Here is a 24803-nt window from a genome sequence, read left to right on the forward strand (position 1 = left end):
TGTATATATGAGCCTAGTTAGCACCTTTCATTTAAACTTCACCAGTGCAATCACTGAAATCTTAGGTAGATCCAATACTGAGAACGTATTTTTTTCACACTGGATATGTATTTGCAGAGTGAAAAGATCATGATTGAAGGGGTGTGAAATGTTTGCACTTGTTACCTATAAACAACTTTGGTCGCCTATGGCATTTAAAATTCTTTATCACTTTTATGAATTTATACATTTGTGTTTTATTAAATGTGAAAAGTTATACTTTCCAAATACATAGTAAAACGTTCTTATTTATATTTTTTCTAGTTACAACATTGTCCAGTATGAATGAAATAAATGCATCTAACAAAGTTAAAAGATCAAACTTGAAGGCGATTCAGGCATCCAGTGTGGACAGCAATATTCGTTCTTTGGAGAATCTGAATTCAAAGTGTCCAAGATCGCTGTCCTTGCCAGACTACCAACCCAACTATGATCGAACCAGCCTCAAGTCTGCAGATTCTGGCATTCCAACTCTTGAAATAGGCAATCCAGAGCCTGTGCAATGCAGTATTTTACCCAACAGGACCAACAGCCCCGAGATTGGCATGGTTGAGGATAGAACATTCCAGAGTGAAAGCACACTTCCGTCATCTGTTCCAACACTTCCTGTAAGCACTGAGTATGACAATGGTGTGCGGAAATCTTCAACTTTTCCACGAACTGGATATGACACGGTCAAATTGTACAGTCCATCCTCTAGAGTCCAGAACAGGAGTGATGATATTTCAGTCTGTAGTGTCTCCAGCCTTAGTACAGAACTATCAACAACATTGTCAATTAGCAATGAGGATATTGTGGATTTCATGGTTACAAGTAATTCCAGTGCAATCGTGACTCTTGAGAGCGACGAAGCACAATTTTCTGATGTTACATTGAATTCCACTATTGAGAGCAACGATCTGAGTTCCTTTCAGGAAAATTACCTGGATAGCAGAATGAAAATCTTGGGGCCGTTCTCTAGCTTCTTTGCCAGGTAATATGATTTTAATAAAACAGCGGCGTGCTCCTAATGCATGTACATCTTTTACTGCCTACTTCAAACCCTCTGGTATGTAATCTTCTATAGTCCATGTCCTGTGCAAACACAATTTTTTCTCATTTTACAGTGTATAGGCAGAAAATCATTTAGGACTTCATATACTATAATAAATGGTATTTTTACTTCTTTTCAGTTCAACGCCAAACAATCACGATAGATGTTAGAATGATAATGTTTCATAGACCATTTCAGCCACCAAAACAATGACTGCAGATGTATATTTGGATGTTTCATAGATGATTTCAGCTGATGCATATTCGTGGATTCCAGTATTCCAGAGTGCCCCTATCCTGTACTTTTTTTTATTGTAGAAAGAAACCTCAAGGTCATACCGGTAGGACTTTACCCTTGGTAAACAAGATTGCGATTGCGAGATTACATGCAGCAATCAAAGCAGTAGCACGGAGCCCACATGGTATTGCCAATTACACACTGAACTGTAGGAGATGAACTTGAGATCCCTTGATAATATCGAGACCCTGATGTTACAGATACTCCTAGTATTGGTAACATCCGGTGCGGCGTTAACATCACTAATGTTTGGACCATTTGTAGTGACTGCTTCCTGTGCAGACATAAACTTGTTGAAGGCATTGAAAGGTGTGGTACAAAGAGCTTTGGATGGAAAGAGCCAACAATAAGGTGCGATAGTAAGACTAAGGAAGTAGTAAAGAAATAGATAAAGATTGATTATGTGGATGCAAGAAGCATGGCTCATCGTAATTAATCGAATTGTTGAAAAAAAGGTTAAGAATGGGGAGAGGATAAGAGGGAGCAAGGAAAGCGTGACAGGGAGGAAGAGAGATTTAGTAATTGAGAAAATAGAAATGGAAGACGGCTGTGTAATTAAACTGTGCTAAAGCTCATTTGAGAAAACGAGTGATGCCAAAGCAGACAAAGCTTATTAAGAGGAAAATAGCAAAATAAAGCTGGTAGAGTAGCAGAGACAGAGACAACGTAGATAGACTGATAAATATCAGGTTTTTTTGTTCAAAACGTTAGTTATCACTGTCAAATTCACCTAACTATAATGTTCCTTTATCCTTTTGATTTTTTCAGTGAATATATGTATGTGTGTGTGTGTGTGTGTGTGTGTGTGTGTGTGTATATATATATATATATATATATATCACCTACTGGCGGTCGCCAGTAGGTAATATATATATATATATATATATATCACCTACTGGCGGTCGCCAGTAGGTAGTTATAGTTAGGACCACGTTGCCATAGGAAATCCGCAACATTCTATTTTGAATAACTTTGGCGCCGGTCGACGAATCCTCGCGAATTTTTCAAAATAGGTGGGGCGCTACGCTCCGCTCCTACCCTGAAAGTCTCGGGGGGATTCGTCAAGCGGGGGCTGAGATAAAAGGGGGGTCCCAAAACTCGTTTTTCCCATGCATTTTTCCATAGGACCTTTAGACAGGGCTACAGCCCGAACGGCTGAACAGAATTACTTGAAATTTGGCAGAGAGGTAGTCCTCAGGTCAAGGAAGTGCCTTTTGTAGGTTTGGTGTAAATCTGTTCAGTAGATTCTGAGAAAATAGCCTTTAAATCAATATATATATCTGAGCCAGCTTACGGTGCGCTTACGGTACGCTTACCGTACGCGTACGGTGGCGTGCGCGAGCGCGATTCTGATTGGCTCTTAGATCTTAGTAAACATTCGAATCGGCCGAAACCAGGAAGCGGAGGCCGCCATTTTCTCTCTCGCACTGAGAGTGATGATGAAAATACAAAGCACAAAAACATGTAAAGGGGCTGTTTAGACAGCTCCCACACACATAGCCATGTTGAGGGAGTCCCCAAAGATCCCCCAAGGCCAAAAACGTAATTTTTTTTTTTTTTGCTAATTTCGCCGATTACGCTTACCGTACGCGTACGGTAAAAAATGATATAAAAAAAAAAATATCCACACTCTCCCCACCCCATGTGCAATTGTTGGCCGAAGGCCACCAATTGTGCATGGCTTATAAGTGATGAGATAAACTATAATATTTAAAAAAAAAAAAAAAAAAAAAAATTATCCACTCTGTCTACCCCGTGTGCAAATGGTGCCCGAAGGGCACCATTTGTGCATGGCTTATAAAAATTACGAAAAATTAAAATATTACCTTTCAAAACGAAGTGCATCATATGTCCTCCATGTGCGCACGGTGCGCGAAGCGCATCGTGCGTACATGGCCCATCTAGCGTAACGTGGGCACGCGGTGCGTGTAGCGCACCGCGTGCCCACCGTGCTTGCACGGCACTAACTGCGTAAAGTGGGTGCGCGAAGCGCACCGCGTGCTTACTGTGCGCGCACGGTGCGCGAAGCGCACCGTGCGCGCACGGAACGAACTGCGTTAAGTGGGCGCGCACGCCACGAATGGCGTAAAGTAACTTAGCATTTAAAAAACCGTACAAATTCACTGAAAAAACCATAGGTTTCACACACGTTATAGTTAGGAATTAGCATTTAAAAAACCTTGCAAATTCACTGAAAAAACCATAGGTTTCACACATGTTATAGTTAGCGGAAATTTTACTGATAAAAAACCAATGAAATTCCCCCGTTATAGTTAGTGCAGGCAACTATAACTCACGCGACCGCAATCTTCTGCTGATGACATGTGTCTTTATGAAAAAAAAATATTTGTAATATATGTATAGCTAAAAATGTATGGAAGAAGACATGGGCAAATAAGTGTCTAAATACAGTATTAGCATCAGCAGAGGATTGCGGTCGCGTGAGTTATAGTTGCCTGCACTAACTATAACGGGGGAATTTCATTGGTTTTTTATCAGTAAAATTTCCGCTAACTATAACATGTGTGAAACCTATGGTTTTTTCAGTGAATATATATATATATATATATATATATATATATATATATATGTCACTAAAAACCTGAAGGTTACAAGGACGTTTTAGTTCATAGAACTATAAAAAAATTCAGCAGTTATAGTTCTCAAGAAACAAACTTGTGCCCTATGGTAACTATAACTCACGCCCTCACCATGCACTGCTAATTACTAGGCCTGGGCAAAAATTTAGTTCCGTTCGCGGAAATTGCGATAATTTGACATTTTCGCGTTCCACGGAGAGCGCGAAAATGTCAAAATTTCCGCTTTCCGCAGCTTGGCGATAATTTGTTTCTTGCTCGCGCTGTAAAATAATACATTCTCGCGCGCGATCGCCTTACCTGAATCCCTGCGTTCGCCGACAAGTTTTCTTGATCCGGTCGTTTTCTCCATGAGATGTTGGATTGTTTTTAGCCATTTGCGCTGTCTCGCGACAGTTCGCGCCTGCAACGACGTCAAGCGTCGCACGATCACGTCTTTCTTCTCGCGATTATGCACCGCGAGACAACTCAAAACAAGATGGCCGCGCCCGCGAGCAACCACATGGGAAAGTTGGCGACCCGCAACCATGCAGAAAATCTCGCGAACATGCCGGAAAAAAAATTCCGCATCTTCGCGATATTTCCGCTTGTTTGCGATAATTTTAAACATTTTCGCGATAATTTGCGAAAGTGGATTTCGCAAATTCCGCCCACCCCTACTAATTACCCCATGGATTGCATCAGTCATGACATCTTCTATGACATATCATTGATAATATCACTTTATAAAATTATTGAAGAGAACACGGTGCATGGCAGAGGCACGAATTATAGTTACCTTAGGGCATGAGTTATAGTTTCTTGAGAGAACTACAACTTCTGAATTTCTATGGTTTTGTGTGTGTAAAATCTGAACCGAACTATAACGTCCCTGTAACCTTTTGGGTTTTTATAAAAATAAAAAAAATGGTGTGTGTATATGTGTGTGTGTATATATATATATATGTGTATATATATGTATATATATATATATATATTCACTCTTAAAAAACCATAGGTTTCACACATGTTATAGTTAGGTGGATATTTCCCTCGTAAAAAACAATGAAATTCCCCCGTTATAGTTAGTTCAGATAACTATAACTCGCGCGCCCGCAATCCACTGCTCATGACGTCACATATTACATCACTCATGACATGGTCAGTGGCATCACTCATGACATCACTGATGACATCATCCTTGTGATAGAGTGGCGGTCGCGCGAGTTATATGGTTTTTTCAGTGAATTTGCAAGGTTTTTTAAATGCTAATTCCTAACTATAACGTGTGTGAAACCTATGGTTTTTTCAGTGAATTTGTACGGTTTTTTAAATGCTAATTTATTTATGTAATATTTTTTACCCCCGCGATTTAAAAAAAAAAAAAAAAATTGTTTTTTGTTTTTCACAGTGCGCGCACCCCCGCGATTTAAAGGGACCCCCTTACAAAGGCTAGGGGGTCAGGAACTCTCTACCCTGCCCCCTTTTCACGTTCGCCACCTTCCTTTTTCACTCTCGCACTAAAAACAAACAAAATGGCGGCCGACACTTCCTGATTTCAACCGATTCGAACGTTGACTAACATGTAACCACCAATCAGAATTACGCTCGCGCACGTTAGGGTGCTCGCACGGTGCCCTGCGCGCGTATAGATATTGATATGCTTTTAAATGCTATTTTCTCAGGAAATACTGAACAGATTTACACCAGACATGCAAAAGGCACTTCCTTGACCTTATGGCTACCTCTCTGCCAAATTTCAAGTAATTCTGTTCAGCCGTTCGGGCTGTAGCTGTGTCTAAAGGTCCTATGGAAAAATGCATGGGGAAAACGCGTTTTGGGGACCCCCCCTTTTTTCTCGGCCCCCGCTTGACGAATCACCCCGAGACTTTCAGGGTAGGAGCTGAACGGAGCGCCCCATTAGGTTTGAAAATTTCGCGAGGATTCGTCAACCGGCGCCAAAGTTATTCAAAATAGAATTTTGCGATTTCCTATGGAAACACGGTCCTAACTAGAACTATCTACTGGCGACTGCCAGTAGATTATATATATATATATATATATATATATATATATATATATATATATATATATAATATCCAAAAGCACAGTCCAATGTCGTACGCTCTCAGGACCAAGGGCAAGACACCAGTCTAAAGTCCAAGTTTATTACACAATGCGTTTCGACTGTAAACAACCTTGATCACGTGTGTGTGTGTAAATATGTATATGTGTGTATATATATATTACCTACTGGCGGTCGCCAGTAGGTAGTTATAGTTAGGACCACGTTTCCATAGGAAATCCGCAACATTCTATTTTGAATAACTTTTGCGCCGGTCGACAAATCCTTGCGAATTTTTCAAAATAGGTGGGGCGCTACGCTCCGCTCCTACCCTGAAAGTCTCGGGGGGATTCGTCAAGCGGGGGCTGAGATAAAAGGGGGGTCCCAAAACGCGTTTTTCCCATGCATTTTTCCATAGGACCTTTAGACACAGCTACAGCCCGAACGGCTGAACAGAATTACTTGAAATTTGGCAGAGAGGTAGTCCTCAGGTCAAGGAAGTGCCTTTTGTAGGTTTGGTGTAAATCTGTTCAGTAGATTCTGAGAAAATAGCCTTTAAATCAATATATATATCTGAGCCAGCTTACGGTGCGCTTACGGTACGCGTACGGTGGCGTGCGCGAGCGCGATTCTGATTGGCCCTTAGATCTTAGTAAACATTCGAATCGGTCGAAACCAGGAAGCGGCGGCCGCCATTTTCTCTCTCGCACTCTGAGGGGGGAGCTGATAAACAAATGCCAAAAACATATAAAGGGGCTGTTTAGACAGCGCCCATGCACATAACCATGTTAGTTGAGTCTTCAAAGATCCCCCAAGGCAAAAAACGGTAATTTTTTATTTTTCGAAAATTTCGCCGATTACGCTTACCGTACGCGTACGGTAAATAATTATTAAAAAAATAAAAACCCACTCTCTCCACCCCGTGTGCAAATGGTGGCCGAAGGCCACCATTTGTGCATGGCATATAAGAGCACAGCATTTCCCCAAAAAATTTCAACAGATTACCTATCACAAGGAAGCGCATAATATGTCCTCCATGTGCGCACGGTGCGCGAAATACCAATCAAGCCAACCTGAAATGAGTAAAAGCAACCCCTGACAGTGTTTCGCTCTAATTAGAGCTCTTCAGAGAGGTATAGCTTTGTCCAGACACAAGGGAGCACCCAGTATAAGTCAAAGAAATACCCTTTCAGGCATAGAGTGACGAATAAATTATGCAAAAAGAGCTCTAATTAGAGCGAAACACTGTGTCAGGGGTTGCTTTTACTCATTTCAGGTTGGCTTGATTGGTATTTTACCAACTCAAAGCTGTAATACTGTAATACTGTGCCTGGAGTGGTAATTGGCTTTTGTCATTTTACAGCTCGGCAAGGACAGCACTGTGCTAGTCCTATGCTTAAAGACTTTGCTGTACAAATGGCAAAAGACTTTGTCCTTTTCTATCTCGGCGTGGATGGCACTGTGCTAATCCTATGCTTAAAGATTTTGATAGAAAAACAGACATTTGAGGTGAGCAGATCTAGAGTGTCGCTGGTGTTGAGAGTGCTCCATACAGGAGCTGCTTTCCACCTAAACTTGAGAACTACCCAGAGTTCTCTGCTTCTTTTTTGCATAATTTATTCGTCACTCTATGCCTGAAAGGGTGTATATATATATTCACTGAAAAAACCATAGGTTTCACACACGTTATAGTTAGGAATTAGCATTTAAAAAACCTTGCAAATTCACTTAAAAAACCATAGGTTTCACACATGTTATAGTTAGCTGGGCATTTCCCTCGTAAAAAACCAATCAAATTCCCCCGTTATAGTTAGTGCAGGCAACTATAACTCACGCGACCGCAATCCTCTGCTGATGACGTCCGATATTAAATCACTGTATTTAGACACTTATTTACCCATGTCTTCTTCCATTCATCTTTAGCTATACATATATATTTTTTTTTTCAGAAAGACACATATGTCATCAGTGATGTAATATCTGACGTCATCAGCAGAGGATTGCGGTCGCGTGAGTTATAGTTGCCTGCACTAACTATAACGGGGGAATTTCATTGGTTTTTTATGAGGGAAATGCCCAGCTAACTAACATGTGTGAAACCTATGGTTTTTTAAGTGAATTTGCAAGGTTTTTTAAATGCTAATTCCTAACTATAACGTGTGTGAAACCTATGGTTTCTTCAGTGAATTTGTACGGTTTTTTAAATGCTAAGTTATGTATTTATTAATATATTTTTTTAAACAAAACTTTTTCACGGCGCGCGTACGGTGCGCTTTGCGCACCGTGCGCGCGCGGTGTGCTCGCAGTGCGCTTCGCGCACCGCGCGCCCACTTTACGCAGTTCGTGCCGTGCACGCTCGGAGCGCTTCGCGCACCGTGCACGCGCGGTGGGCACGCGTTGCACTTCGCGCGCCCATTTAACGCAGTACGTGCCGTGCGCGCACGGAGCGCTTCGACCCCAAGGGCCAAATACATTTTTTTTTTTTTGATAAATCGCGGAGTGCGCACACGCTGCGCGAACCTCGCAGAATTTTTTCCGTTTGGGTGGTGAGCGCAGGGTGCGCGCACTCGGCAATTTTTCGAGAAAAAAAAAAAAAAAATTTGGGGGCCCTTGGGAGTCCTTCTGGGGCCCCCTGACCACGGCTAGGGGGTTAGGAACTGTCCACCCTGCCCCCTTTTCACGTTCTCCACATTTGTTTTTCACCCCCTCAGAGTGCGAGAGACAAAATGGCGGCCAACACTTCCTGGTTTCGAATGATTCGAATGTTTTCTAAGATCTACCAACCAATCAGCATTGCGCTCGGCAAGGTGCGCGCACCCAGCGCGCACGCTACGCGCGTACAGATATATATATTGATTTAAATGCTATTTTCTCTGGAAATACTGAACAGATTTACACCAAACCTGCAAAAGGCACTTCATGGACCTTATGGCTACCTCTCTGCCAAATTTCACGTAATTCTGTTCAGCCGCTCGGGCTGTAGCTGCGACTAAAGTCCCTATGGAAAAATCCATGGGGAAAACGCGTTTTGGGACCCCCCCCTTTTTCTCCGCCCCCGCTTGACGAATCACCCAGAGACTTTCAGGGTAGGAGCGGAGCGGAGCGCCCCATTAGTTTTGAAAATTTCGCGAGGATTCGTCAATCGGCGCCAAAGTTATTCAAAATAGAATTTTGAGATTTCCTATGGAAACTCGGTCCTAACTATAACTATCTACTGGCGACCGCCAGTAGATTATATATATATATATATATATATATATATATATATATATATATATATATATATAGATTCCTTGAAAGCGGGTCATTCCGAGACCGAGCCCATTGTCAGTTGGTGCATATATATATATATGTGTGTGTGTGTGTGTGTGTGTGTGTGTGTATGGAAGGCCAATCATTTCGGCTATTAACAGCGTGGGAGAGCAAGTCGGACAATATGTTGATTATTTTCTACAAGACATGGCGAAAGAACTACCAAGTTATGTAAAGGACACGGGGGACTTCCTAATGAAAACCAAAGATATTGTATGGACAGAGGATCTATTACTAATTATATTAGATATAGAGTCTCTCTATATGAGTATTGATCATCAAATTGGTTTACGAGCAGTCAAACACTTTTTAGATGAAAGACCCTGTGAGTTTTATGAACATAACAAAGTGATATTAGATCTTATTTCCTGGTGTCTTAACAACAACTGTTTTATGTTTGGTAAAGATATTTTTAAACCGTTACGAGGCGTAGCGATGAGAGCCTGTTTCTCCCCCAGCTATGCGTGTCTCCACGTTGGCTGGTGGAAAGAACAGGTTTTAAGGACTGTACATAGTGAAACATTTGATCAGCATATATTGTATTGGCTCAGATACATAGATGATGTTTTTATACTTTGGAAGGGAGATAAAGCAAAATAATTAATCGAGGCCATCAACATCAATTCTATGAATCTTAATTTTACATCCCATTGGAGTAAAACTACTATCGAGTTTTTAGATGTAAAAGCCTACATCAAAAATGTAAATTTTGAGACTACCCTATTCAGAAAGCCCACAGCAGGTAATGCTACGCTAGCAGTGCCCATCCGAAACACTTGATAAAGAGCATTCCCTACGGGGAAGTGTTAGGGTTAAAACGAATTTGTGTATGTATATATATATATATATATATATATATATATATATATATATATATATATATATATCTCAGGACACAGTTGCTCAGCAAACGAGGGCGCACTCCGAGACCGTAATTCACCAGCAGGCAATATGTAGCAGTTCAACCAAACGAGCCATGCATATGTGGCGCTTCACAGCTTATTCAAAGCTGAAGGAAACTTACCGGATCCCACGGGGGCAAGAGGCAGACTGTTGGACACTACAACTCCCAGCAATCAGTGGGTGTTGTTATCATTGAGCCCATTGGAGGGAAGATGTTTTAAATAAAGTTCAGCAGTGGCGCAAATTATCGTGAGTCCTGCCTATGATTAAGGGAACTACCCGAAACGCGTCAGGCATGGCTCGTTTGGTTGAACTGCTACATATTGCCTGCTGGTGAATTACGGTCTCGGAGTGCGCCCTCGTTTGCTGAGCAACTGTGTCCTGATATATATATATATATATATATATATATATATATATATATATATATATATATATATATATATATATATATATATACATAATATATTAGCACTTTTTTGCACATTGAATTTTGCTGCTAAGCACCCACACACTTTAAAACAAATTAATATCAACAGGGAACAAACATCCGAATAATAATATGATGTATTTATACAAATATATTGTACAGCATAAAAGTGAAGCGAGAGACAATTTCAACAGGGTTGATCTATTGAGGTGATATCAGGGAATCATAACATCGCAAGTAAAGGCATTTGAGCCAATGATCTAATTCCAGCATTCATGCAGATAAATTAAGTAAGAAGACGTTAAATAAGAAATATTTATAATAGGGTTTTATGTATGCATATACCTTATTTATTCATAAAGTCAATCTTTAAAATTTGTGTTTGTATGTTTATATACTCGTATATATCACAGGAAAGACCACTCAATTCGGAATGACCCAAGGACACAGCGGGGATTCTTTCAGGAGTCCTTTATTCACCATTTGCGCAGCGTAATGCATTTCGGCCAGAGCGGCCTTCCTCAGACGCCATTGCAACTAGAGGGTACCGTCTCCCTCCTTCATTTATTGTTGCGGTGCTCCCATTGGTGGGAGAGCAGCTGATCCTGTTCAACTGGCGGCAGCTGTGATCACATGCGAGACCGCAACTCCCAGAATGCACTGGCATGGCAAATGCGTTGACAGGAAGGTAAGTTCATCTTTTATGCTGCAATTCCGTGTGAAGGGGGGGCCGTGTAGTTGCAGGAACCCTCCTAAAATGAAAGTGTCAAGGCTCCCTCGGGTCCCCAGCTCCCCAGCCTCGAGTTCAGAACAAATCGGGCCGTGGAGAGCACTGCAGTGAGTCCTCCCTCCCGTGCAGTCACGGTCTGTCTACTGACAGCGGCCTAAGGCTTGATCCGTTCTCGTGGCGGTCCCGGTAATCACCAATCCCTTGGTAGCACAACAAAGATGCCAGTAAAATCCGGGACTCTTGACAGGGCGGGTCCTTGTACCGCACTTCTGGCTCGTGCGGAAAATATCACAGGAAAGACCACTCAATTCGGAATGACCCAAGGACACAGCGGGGATTCTTTCAGGAGTCCTTTATTCACCATTTGCGCAGCGTAATGCATTTCGGCCAGAGCGGCCTTCCTCAGACGCCATTGCAACTAGAGGGTACCGTCTCCCTCCTTCATTTATTGTTGCGGTGCTCCCATTGGTGGGAGAGCAGCTGATCCTGTTCAACTGGCGGCAGCTGTGATCACATGCGAGACCGCAACTCCCAGAATGCACTGGCATGGCAAATGCGTTGACAGGAAGGTAAGTTCATCTTTTATGCTGCAATTCCGTGTATATCTGCAAGTATTTTAGGTATTTATTTGTATGTTTTTTAATTGTTAAGTCTTCGGCGGTTGATTAATGCGATGGCAAAAAACTAAAGCATATTAACAACCTTGTAAATGGAACACGTGCTACTGAAATAGTGAAAGTATGTTTTCCCTGTTCATTATCACGTGACAAGGAAGGTAGGGGGGTGTGCACTAAGCAATAATAAAAAGAAATGGCGGACTGCGCTCTGTATGTGAACAAGGGCACTTGCTGCCCGAAACGCGTCATCGTTTGTGAGGATTAAATAAACACATCTTGCCAAAGTATCCTGGGTCCGCCACTCTCTCTTTGCCGGGAGGAGGTTGTGAGAGTTCGCAAGTTTATTGTGTGTGTGTGTGTGTGTGTATGTATATATATATATATATAATATCCTGAGCACTAACAATAATGTCCAAGCGTTCGAAAAGTATAATGGTTATGTTCACTCCATGTATCTTGACAGTCAAATCTGACAGTACAGTTGTTTCACTATTGCTAGTACAATGGTTGTTATAGTCCCAACCTGATGATGGGTGTAGCTGCTAGACATAGCTGTATTTAATACTAGGATGTCTAAGTACATGGTGTTCTAGTGTTTTATCTGCAGCTAGAACATGCCAATGGCATTTCAAAATGCTGGAACATGGTTGTGAAGGATAAAGATACACAAAACTTGGTCTCCCCACCTGGAAGACCGATCATTTCCGGGATCAGTGGACCAAACGAGAGACTTTCAGAATTCGTAGATACTTTTCTACAGACATATGTGGTTAATCTCCCATCATACATTAGGGATACCAAGCACGTATTGAATATCCTTAATGACATCACCTGGGACCCAAACATATTTGTGAGAATGGGTGTGGTCTCATTATACACATCTCTCCCATGAATATGGATTGTCTGCTCTGAAGCATTTCCTATATAGACGACCTGTGGAACACTTGGAGCACTCTGATATGCTAATTGACATGTCACTTATGATTTTGAAACACAATGCCTTTTTATTTAATAACAATTGATATCAAAAGACATGCAGGACTGCGATGGGTTCCAGATTTGCGCCGTCCTTTGCCTGGCTCTTCATGGGCTGGTTTGAGGCGGTGCATGTTTGGGGCCCTTCGGGGCAAGATGGCAAGAATTTATTGTCTATTATGGACGATATATTGACGACTGCCTCCTAATATGGACAGGCAGTGATGAGTTCGTTTCTTTTTTTTTAAATACATGAACAATTACACATACAACATGGCTTTCACCATGACACATAGCATGGATAGGATTGCATTTCTGGACATAGAATTGACCACAGAGGGAGGAAATATCCACCGTGGAATGTATAGAAAAGCTAGTGCCTGCAATGCACTCTTACATGCGAAAAGCTCAAACCCAAAAAAGCCAAATAAATGCTATCCCTTTTGGGGAAATGCTTAGGGCCCTCAGGAACTGTAGCCAGGATACAGATTTTGCACATAATGCGGATAGTATTCAACAACGGTTCCTTGCTAGAGGATACCCTGGTGAGATTGTACTTAAGGCTAAGACTAGGTCTTCCAAACTGCAATGGTCTAATACATTAAAAGGACCATATAAGTGATAGAAATAAGAAAACGCCTGTAAGATTGGTGACTAATTTTCACCCATGGTCACATAAAATGTACAGCATTTTGATACGCCATTGGCATCTTCTAACAGTGGATAAAACACTAGAACACCATGTACTTAGACATCCTAGTATTACATACCGCTACGTCTAGCAGCTACCTCCATCATCAGGTTGTGACTATAACAACCATTGTACGAGCAATAGTGAAACAACTGTACTTTTGGATTTGACTGTCAAGATACATGGAGTGAACGTTTGAAAATAAAGAGGACGATTTTGACCATTGAACTTTTCGAACTCGTGGACATTATTACTGCTTAGGATAAAGACTAATTGTTAGTTTTGATTGTTTTGGGACTTCATAGTCCACAGAAATCTTGGGAGCATTCTAGAGGAACCGAAGCGATCGGATTGTTTTTTGGGTGAAACATCCTATACAACGCGGGCATTGCATCGCAATGCCTTTACAACGCGGTCATTACGACTTGCGCTGGATGGCGCTCTAACCTAAGGAATAGTATGATTTACTATTCCAACACCTTCTCTACTGTACGTAAACTGGAGTTGGAATAGTAAATCATACTATTCCTAAGTACACGACGTGTGTTGTAACGAACGCGATGTAAAATACCGCGTTGTAAATGTATGCGTAGTAACGTCATGCATTCGTTTTTTGGTTATGCGCAAATTCTAAGCCAGCCACGCTCCGTACCTTGATATATATCTCCAAGCCTCGCGCTGCTTTGCGAGAGAGAGCCCACATTCCAGTAGTCTTGAAATAATTTATTAGACTGGCTGACGCGTTGATGCGCAGCAGTGCAAGGCTTTGACATTTTGATAACCCGCACCAACCCTGTCAGGTGGACGAAGTCAGAAGAACTACAGGAAAGTTTATATATATATATATATATATATATATATATATATATATATATATATATATATATATATATATATATATATATATATATATTCACTTCACTGAAAAAGCAAAAGGTATACTAGAGGTCTGTCCAGTTAATAGAGTATGGCGAGTAGGCACCATATTTATCACCTGCAGTATCACTTGGATAGTGTAGGTGTCACACATATAGAAGGATAATATGACTTGGCTCACACACTCCTTAATGTGATCTGCAGGTTGGAGTATACTGCCTTGTTTGTGTTGGTCTCTGATAATGGCATGCAGGAAGGTAACGCTTTCTGATCAGATTCCTGTGAAAATAATGAAGTGCTTCCCCCCCCCCCCCCCCCCCCCTCCAATGGGGTAGCGTTCTTCAATGCCCTGCAGAGTTCAAATTGGAAAAGTTATAATCACGTGTTCTTGATAATTGCAAACTAATTTTATTTCCAATGTTTTATTCTATCTTGAATTACTTCATTCAAGTTAGCATTCAAATTTAAATGTAAATCACTTTTCATAAAAGCATCTATGGTTGGTATCAATTGATACTAACCATGGATGTATTTGCCGCCATCTGGGTGGCATTAGCTAGTGAACTTGCCTTGTAGAGGGTTTCATTGTACCAGGCAAATGCCTGGGCAACTGCTGTGTCAGTAGCCTACTCGGTGCCTGCCTTGTCTATAATTGTGTGCACCCACCTTCCCTTCTCTGTGAACCAGCCATGCCGGTAACCTGCCCTCCTTTTCACCCGCATCGTCTATTCTGTGTTGTGTGGCCAGGATTTTGGGCTTTCACCTCTTTGCTTGCCAGGAGAGTATATTCTTCTTAGAGGGTTATATTTCGGAGCACCTGTGGATCTTGGACTGGCCTCAACTGGTCCATGGTCAGCAGACCGTTTTCAAGGTTTTCCATTCCTCTTGTCTTTTCTGTGTCATGGGTAAATCTGAAAGGTTTGTTGCCCTCCCCACCCGAACAAACAAACAAAAGATAACCAAAACTGTATCTTAGATCAACTACTCTCCCTTAACTTCCCCTTTGATCCAGAAGAACTATTCCTCTCACGTCAATCACTCGCTAACTCAGTCTATGTTCAAACACTCCTAAATACTCTCACACTACCCCAATCCCCCGCTATTCTAGAGTTTGGTGGGGGGAGGCAGACTAGCTACTCTCGAAAGCTCTAAGGTAGTCAATCTCTTGGGAGAGGGGGGCTCCCCCTGGAACATTTATCTGTTTATCATGTTGCCAGAGTCTGTCGTTGATGGCCCCTGTGCTGTCTCTTGGCCTACTCTCCTGTGGTAAATATTTCGTTACCGGTACTATTTTTTATGCGGTAAAATCTATCAAGAATAACTCAGTAAATATAAGAGGCAGAATCCGTGGTATTAGAGGGTTTAAAAGGCTTTATTCCTATATAAAGGAAGACAATTCGAATTGTGGGCCTTCTGTTCCATCACCACGAAAGTTCAGGAAGGAAGTGAGCATATATTATTGACAGATAGGCAGTTGTATAGAAAATACATTACAGTGAAACAGATGCAAGAGGCGTAACAGCTGATAAAAGGTACATACGTAGCTAATAGAGGGCGTAATTCAAGAAACGTCACTAAACATGATGTCACAAGTGGGTGGATCCATAAAAGAATCCTGCAATGTCAGCAGAAATGTTTGGCAAAGATGCGCACGCAGCCGCATGACGTGTGATTGACGTGCAACTAGAGGGTGAAGGGGACTTGACATTTAGCTCTACATGTGGAGACAGAAGTCTGGGGTTATGTCAACCTAATTCCAAATCATATCTAATATCCTATGTTTAAAGAACTGTGTTATCCAAAAGGAAAGGTCTCTTAGGATAGAATCTTATTCTATACTGACTATACTGACTGTTAGTGCGTGTACAAGCGTCTAAGTGTCTACACTAGATGCGAGGGGGTAGGAATATTCCATGGTAACGGGGCTATGAATTACTTGCATGAGGACAGCGAGGCCTGGCCCTTTGCACGGTAGCTGGAGGAATGTTTACCTAAACTGCTAGACAGGAATGCATCGGATGAGGAGCGAAGGAGATAATCTCGAAGGTGAAATACAGTTTTTGGCAGGCGACAGGCTGGATCAGGCACCGTTAGCCGCGCAAGGAGTAAGACAAAGTTCATGGTCACAGATGCAGGCTCAGACTGGAGCTTTCAGAGACAGAAGGCAGGAAAAGGCTTGATGATAGAATTCGGGCCTACTCGCCTGAATCTGTGAAATGTGGAAAGTGAACCACATAAAGTCGGTGGCCTTTCATACTTAGGAATGGAATATCTGACCCATTCATGGCGGATCTGAAAGAGGACATGTTGACGGTGGACGCACATATATTTGCGTCTTCAGAACTGGAGCAGGAGGGAACATACATGTACTTATAGCATGCACATGGAGCCGTTGGGGTCTACGATAGGGGACATAACTGATCACAAAATTCATATTTCCTCATTCCCTCCTTGTCCCCTTCGGACCCTTAGGAGATATCGATCTTCATCAATTCATCGATCTGTTCATATAGCATCATTTGTTCTTCTTTCTTCTTCCGGGATCTCGAACGAAAACTTGGATGTGGGATACACGAGGTGGCACACAGACCACAAATCGCTGGCCCACATTGTAGACATAAGCAGCAACTGAATAGTATGAGAAAGCCAATACCTAGGAAGGATAGAATTCTCCATCCCCAGGCTGACAACACGCCCCAGAACCAACCGGACCAAGTCCAGGTGCCTGGACTCTGGTGTATCTGGCTTATAATCTTATGAAGGCGGGTTATGGCTTTATATACAGACGGCGAATTTTCTGGTATGAAAATGCAACAACTTGATCCGATGACCCTACAAGCTCCGCCCCTATCGGCCAGGATGACGTCAAGGACAAGACGATTTTGAAGCACAACAATCCGCATAGCAGACTGTTCTTCTGTTAAATTGCCTAAGGCGGAAATAGTTTCGTTCACTACTGCTTCAAGGGTTCTGGTTAATCTACGTATCAGCTTACTATTAGTGACTGTACCTATATAGGGAAAGAAACCTTTATTGAAATCTGTGTATTTCTCCCATGCTGTTTCAGTGTAATCGACAATTGGGAGATCTCTCTGTTGTCTATTGTGTACTAAATGGGTATTTCTGTGATAATCAGGAGGAGCTAGGAAAACAGGTGGTAGAAGGAATGCTATGTAACAGGTACCATCCCAATCTAAAGGTAGACATATATATGCGGTCTGACCACATATGAAGTAGGAATGATGGGAAGCTCTAAATGTAGACTTGCCTTGATCACTGAATTTTATTACAGTGGTGCATTTACTATGGCCCATGTGTATGGAACCATTCTTTCTTATACATAATTCCCCTTTTACTGGGAATACTGACATGGCGGGCAAGATTGGTGTAGCTTCAGATTCAACGTTCAGGATCATAAGGTTAAGTGTAAAGTTACCTAATCCATATACTTCATTTTCTAGATCAGTTCCTGTTCTTTTGGGAAGTCCCTCCTTGTTAGGGTAGCAGACTTTAAGCAAAACTAGGTTCAGGTGTCCCCATACCCAGTTGTCTTGATAAACTGCGGAATTTGAATCTAGGGTATTAATCAAACTAAACCATGCTCCACAGGAGCCATTGTGTGTGAACGGATAGGGAAAGAGGGGCAAAACTCCCTTATAGTTCTGATAGGGAGGGAGTCGGCCACATATCCAACAATTTGTGGCATTGCTGGTTTGATGGGAATGATGTAACATACTAATGAATGTGTTGTTGCGCAGCGCAAATCTATACGACAACTCATGCGGAGGAAATTCACTAAAAGAATGTTCTGCAGTTATATTGTAAGCATGTTTAAGAATAGGGTAATACATATGCAATAGTATGCTAAAAATAATAATCAGAAGACTTAGAAAAAACAAAATTAATAACGTTACTGTACAGTGACTACGAAGTGATTTATAATACGCATGCTTTTTCAGCTGCTTTCGCTGATTTCTTTCTCTATTCCGGTCTAGAGGATACATGTCAGAGACAAATTCAACCGATTCACCTTGGAGAGGACTTAAACAATCAAATTGTCTGACTTATTAGACCTCAATTTTAGTTTATAAATTTCTGAGTTCGATTGCTCAACCAAGGGGAGCTTTGAGTCTGTCTTTGAGGAAATACAGGGTTGTGTATCTATACTGGGTGGTAGTCCATAAAATTTCTTGATATGACTCGAGTGCAACCACCCTTTCCTTCCTTCGATTTTCACGGCTGTCCTTGTGGTGAGTAGAACTAACTTCGGTGACTTCCACCTAGGATCCAGTTGGGTCTTCCGGTCAAAGTTCCTGACCAGCACCAGATCACCAGGAACCACGTCATGGGGCTTCACCTCAGTATTGTCGGGAAAAGCTGCGGATACCTGTGAACGACAAGATTGTAGTGCAGACATCAAGGAAGCCAGGTAATCTGTCAGCATATTACAGTCAACGTCAGTGATTTTACGAGGTATAGGCGTCCCCCACATATTTGGTGGTCTACCGAAGATCACCTCATACGGGGATAGCCCTGTTCGAGAATGTGCTACCATTCTCATGTAAAAGAGCGCAACTGGTAAGGCTACTATCCAATCAACTCCTTTTTCTCTACATATTTTGGACAATCTAATTTTCAAAGTTTGATTATGGCGTTCCACGAGACCTGCTGCCTCGGGATGTCGGACACAGTGAAATTTCCATTGATAGCCTAATAGAAGGGAAACGTGTTTCATTAGTTCGGATGAGAACGGCTGGCCGTTATCTGAGTAGACAACACGTGGTAAACCGTACCGTGGGAAGAATTCTCGAACTAACTGTTTGGCAGTAGTCGGGGCAGTGTAATCTGAAACCGGGTATGCTTCTGTCCAACGGGAAAGAGCACAGACAACTACGAGAACATATTTGAATCCTCGACATCGTTCCATCTGGATATAATCCATCTGGAGGACTTCAAAAGCATGATTAGGAGGTTGAAATCCACCCTGCTCTACGGGGATGCTTTTACCTTGATTAAACTGACAACATATCATACAGGTACGAACTTTTTGTTTAGCTGCGGCTCGCAAGTGTTTGTTGAACCAAATGTGTTGAATGCTGTCTAGCATAGCTTTCTCTCCTAGATGTGCTGGACTATGTATTGTGTTAATAATAACTTGGACCATAGAGTCGGGAAGAAACCATATAGATTTTTCCTTCGTCATCCATCCTTGATCTGTTTGGATCCCTCCTAATTCAGTCCATTTCTTTATTTCTTCTGGTGTAGCATGTGTCTGTATGTCAATTACATCAAGGGCGGGATCCTTAACTGTCATGAAATGTGTTAGTGTCGGGACTATTGTCTTTGTCATGTCAGTTGTGAGAGTCTGATTCTGAGCAGTCTGTTTAGCTGTTCTGTCAGCTAGGTCATTACCCTGAGAAATGATATCGGTAACTTTTGTATGGGCTTTGCATTTCATAATCGATATTTCAGTAGGTAGATGAATCGCATCTAATAGGGCTTGAATGAGGGGTCCGTGCTGGATGTGGGCACCGTGAGAAGTTAAATAACCTCTCTCTCGCCACAGTACGCCGAAGTCATGGACGACTCCGAATGCATAACGTGAATCTGTGTATATGTTGACTTTCTTATTTTTGGTTTGGATACAGGCTTGTGTCAGAGCGATGAGCTCTGCTGCTTGAGCTGACAAAGTGTTAATAAGATTTGTTTCAATGACTTCAGTGTCTGTTGTGACTGCGTAAGCGGCCACTAGCTCTCCTGTACTTGTTCTCATACATGACCCATCTACATACAATGTCAAGTCTGGATCTGACAAAGGGATGTCTGTCAAGTCTTGTCTGGGTTTCGTCGTGATAGTAATAACTTCAACACAATCATGTGCCAATGGATCTGTTCCGCTCACTGGTAACAGTGTGGCAGGATTTAACGTATTACAACGTCTGATTTCTATATGTGGCTGAAACAATGTCAATTCGTAACCGGTGAGTCTCGCTATAGTCAAGTGTTGTGTTTGTGTGCGGTTCAAGAGAACCTCTACTGCGTGTGGTACTTGTACTGTCAATTGATGTCCTAACACTATGGCATCGCTTTGTCTGATTGCTAAAGCTGTTGCTGCCACCGATTTCAGGCACGCAGGAAGAGCCTGAGCTACTGGATCTAATGTACTAGAGAAATAAGCACATGGTTTGTGTGATCCTGCTTGTTCCTGAGTGAGTACTGACAAAGCAGTACCTTCGCGTTCTGTAACAAAGAGTGTAAACTGTTTGCTGTAACATGGTGTTGCTAGGACAGGTGCTTGGCATAAAGCTTTCTTTAAGCTTTCAAAGGCGTGTGTATGTTCTTGAGTCCAAGGGAGGACAGTCGATGTGGCTGCCTCCTGTGTTGTCAACTGGATGAGTGATTTTGCTAGAAATGCATATTGAGGGATCCACTGCCTACAGTATGAAGTGAGGCCTATAAAAGCCCGCACCTCCTTTTGTGTCTTGGGTGGTGGCATGTTAGCAATTAACTGGATGCGGTCGGATGTAAGCTGCCTTCCCTCCTTGGACAGCGAGTGCCCAAGGTAAACAACTCGCTGGACACAGAATTGCAGCTTAGAAGGGGACACCTTGTGCCCCTTGTCAGCCAAAAATTTTAAAACCGTCAGTGACGCTTTTTCACATTCAGGTTCGCTTCGGGCGGTGATCAGCAGATCATCGACATATTGAAGCAAGGCAGTGTTAACTGGCATGTGGATACTGTCAAGTTCTCGTTTCAGTGCTTGGCTATAGATGCTGGGGCTTTCTGTAAATCCTTGAGGTGCGCGTGTGAATTTAAAACTTCGTCCATTTAAACTAAATCCGAATAAATATTGACTTTCTGGATCAATTGGGACACTAAAGAAAGCATTCTTGAGGTCAATTACAGTGAAAAACGTAGCTTCTGAGTCAATAGCTGTGAGTAATGAAGAGATATCTGGGACCACGGGGTATTGTGGCACAATACATTTATTTAATTCGCGCAGATCAATAACTAATCGATATACTGGTGGAGCTTTTGGATCCGTTCTTTTAAGAATCGGAATTATCGGAGAATTACATACATTGGAGTCAGTTTCGACAACCACTCCTTGTGTAATGAGCTCGTCAATGATTTGCAGCAAAGCCACAACAGCATCGGGGGGTAACTTGTATTGTCGTATTCGTGGTAGTACTATTCCTGTTTTCAGTGTAACTCGATATGGTGTAATGTTCATGCAACCAACATCAGTGGGGCCTTGTGCCCATAAATGTGTAGGTAAATTCTGCAGTCGGTGATCCATGTCTCTGGATACGTAGTGACCTTTAAAGTCACGTAGAAATAGTCGTACTCCTTCCGGAGAACAACATATTATAGCTCCTAGAGCTTTCAATGTTTTTATGCCTAACAAGTTTTCTGGACATGATTTAGTAAGCAATAAATCTGTAGTACGTGTCAATGGACCAATCGTAAGTGGAAGATGTTGTGTTACATCATTAATTATATGTTTTCCTGAGAATCCAAGGGAAATATTCTGTGAGCCTGAGAGGGGTGCCCCTGGAACTTCACTACGTCTTATAGTTGTTCTGCTTGCCCCTGTATCAAGTAAAAACTTTCTGTCTTCCCCTAATAGTTCACTATGTACATAAGGTCCCTCTTGGTCTACAGGAACCTCAATAAGGGGTAAGCCAACTTCCCTCTCTAGGCTATCTCATGAGTATCGCTGATAATCGGGATAATCTGTTTGTGCATTCTGATACATTTGTTGTGTTGTTGCTTGAGTTGCAGCAGTAGGCTGCGCTTGTGGTGGTACTACGATCTGTTGTGGAGCTGCCTGTTGCGGAGCTAATTGTTGCGGAGCTAACCTATGTTGTGCATGCTGAGGCGTCTGTTGTTGATTCTGATCCTGTCTGGGTGGACGTGGTCTCTCATGTGTTCTACCTGTGGCTATATTAGGTTTCAGGACTGGACAATCGTGTATATAATGACCTGGTTGTTTACAATAGTTGCATGTCCCTTTTGCAGGACCTGTGGAATCACCCTTTTGATGACTATCAGCTGGAACTGACTGTGCAACAAGCATTTTCATTTTTGTATCTTTCATACGTCATTGTTCGTGTTCTTGTTCTTCTTTAATTCTATTGTGATGATATTGTAACATCTGTAACATCTGTGATGGGGTATTACCTTGCCAGGTACTTTCGAATTTTAATACTCTATTCTTGACTTGTAGCAGAGAATTTTCAACTAATTTTGTCACAAACAGATGTGGGTATGACTCACTACTGGCTTTTATGCCACTATTTATACCAAAACATTTTTCAAATCGGGAATAGAAATCACTAGTATCTTCGTCTGGCTTTTGTTTACAGGCTGAGATTGCACCCCAGTCTTCCTTTTTCGTAGTTAATAAACGTGGCAATACCTGTATTAGTAATCCTGCTAGTGCTGTAGTCTTTTCCCCAAGCCCTGCTCCTGCAGCTCGGGCCTTTTCTTCGTTTTCTAATGCTGTCCAATCTATCTTTTGGTCTCCCACCTCCCATTCTTTTTCTTTGAGTTTTTCTTAAACACCTGCGGGTAATAGGACTTTTAATGTTTTCATAATATCGGGGTAGGTATACTCTCCCATGAGTAACATGTCTTTTATCTCACGGTGGAAACCTGCTGGATCTTTGTCATGGCTGGGTACTACTTTCTTCATTTCTAATAATTCTAATTTAGTTATAGGTGTGTACACAAATACGCGTGTAAAATTATCACCGGCACCTCTAATTGGGTGCACTTCGCGTAACGGGTTCTGTCTATCTATGTGATACATTTTTCTTCCCATGATGGGAACTGGAACGTGTTCTGGGCATACGAAATTTAAATATTGGTTTCGGGATTCTAGTATTTCTTTAATCAAATCAGTACCTGACCCTTTCCATATGTTCGTGAGTAGTTCTGTCAATATGTCAGGTAAGGGTCCTGGATCAGAGTGTTGGCTTTTATATAATATAAGGAGGTGTTGAATCATGTATATACTAGCTAAACGCTGTTCATATGGGTCTAGATTCAGAAACGTGTGTGCAAGTACATCATCGTTGTAGTCGCTGGGACTGTCAGCCCATTGTACTGCTGACCTGGCTAATTCTTGTTCGTCCATGGAATCGAGCATGTGGTACCCCCTTCGATCTCGGAGTAATTTATCAGCGGCTTGGAATAAGTGTTCGGGGGATTTTGTATTTAACATAGGGTTTGGAAAATGTCTATTATATTCTAGACGTATTGGGCGTACCGGATCATTAAAACCTCTGGTATTATTATGGGGTCTTCCTCTACCTACATAAGCTATCGTTTCTACTTGCTCTGACTCTTGCTCCTCCTCTTCTCTGTTTAGGTTAGCGGCGTCTACCTCTAATCTTTCTTCGTGTATTCGTTCTACTTCTTTGCGGATCTTTCGGTACATAGCTACTATACATAACTGTTTATCATGTCTCCCTTCTGATATATTCCGACCCCAAGTGACAAGTTTTTGCATTTCTTCCGGATTTACCCCAGGCCGGTCTTGATTTCTGATTACACAGTTTATGAGGAAACGTAACAATTGTCCCTGTACCTCCGCTTTCTGGTACTCCATGGCTCTGCTAATACTTTCAGGACTTCGCCCTGACTGGACAAAGTGATACATATTTTCTAAATGTGTAGTCATTCCTGGTAGCTTCGTTAAATATATTGCAGCTCGTCGAATACGTAATGATGACAGCAGCATTTCGTCCCGTTTACCGGGCACAGGATCATATCTACAATCTACTAGAAGTTCCTTAAGCATGTCGGGAGTTGCTAGTTTGGGCGTACGTTAGAGGGCTAAATCTCTAAGAGTCTGTTTATTTCGCGGCGGGGTGGCAAACATGTCTGTCGTACCTCCTGTAGCACCGTCTGAGGTGCTAGGCACGAAAGGATTCGTTGGGTGTAGGATAGAGATTGTAGATGCGGGAAAAACTGTAGAAACGGACGGGTCTGTTGGAACTTGTGTAGGAGTTTGTAATTGCGGGGATACAGACGGATGCTCTTGGTGTTGAACACCATCGGCAAGCGGAGTGGGTGGTATGGCATTAGCATACTCGGGAGCTGCGTCATCTAAATAGGAGGAAAGAAAGACGTCCTTTGCTGTTTTGGGATGTGATTTGGGATGTGCTTTTATCGGAAACAATGGAGGTGGCAAGTCTTTTGGTATTTCCTGAGTAGCCTTAGGTAACCCTTCGGCCAGAAGTGGATACATA

At 42.1% G+C, this 24803-nt stretch overlaps 1 protein-coding gene across 7 annotated transcripts in view; it reads left to right on the plus strand.

Moving 5' to 3' along the window:
• Window positions 1-24803, plus strand: part of TBC1D14 (TBC1 domain family member 14) — a 767086-nt gene that overhangs the window by 254522 nt on the left and 487761 nt on the right. For all 7 annotated transcript variants that reach the window (XM_085642453.1, XM_085642450.1, XM_085642454.1 and 4 more), the window contains one exon: window positions 304-1012. In XM_085642453.1, the coding sequence (XP_085498579.1) occupies window positions 304-1012 (709 nt within the window). The remainder of the gene's footprint in view (window positions 1-303; window positions 1013-24803) is intronic.

Source organism: Triturus cristatus, chromosome 2_2 (assembly GCF_964204655.1).
Source record: "Triturus cristatus chromosome 2_2, aTriCri1.1, whole genome shotgun sequence".
Classification (NCBI taxonomy): domain Eukaryota; kingdom Metazoa; phylum Chordata; class Amphibia; order Caudata; family Salamandridae; genus Triturus; species Triturus cristatus.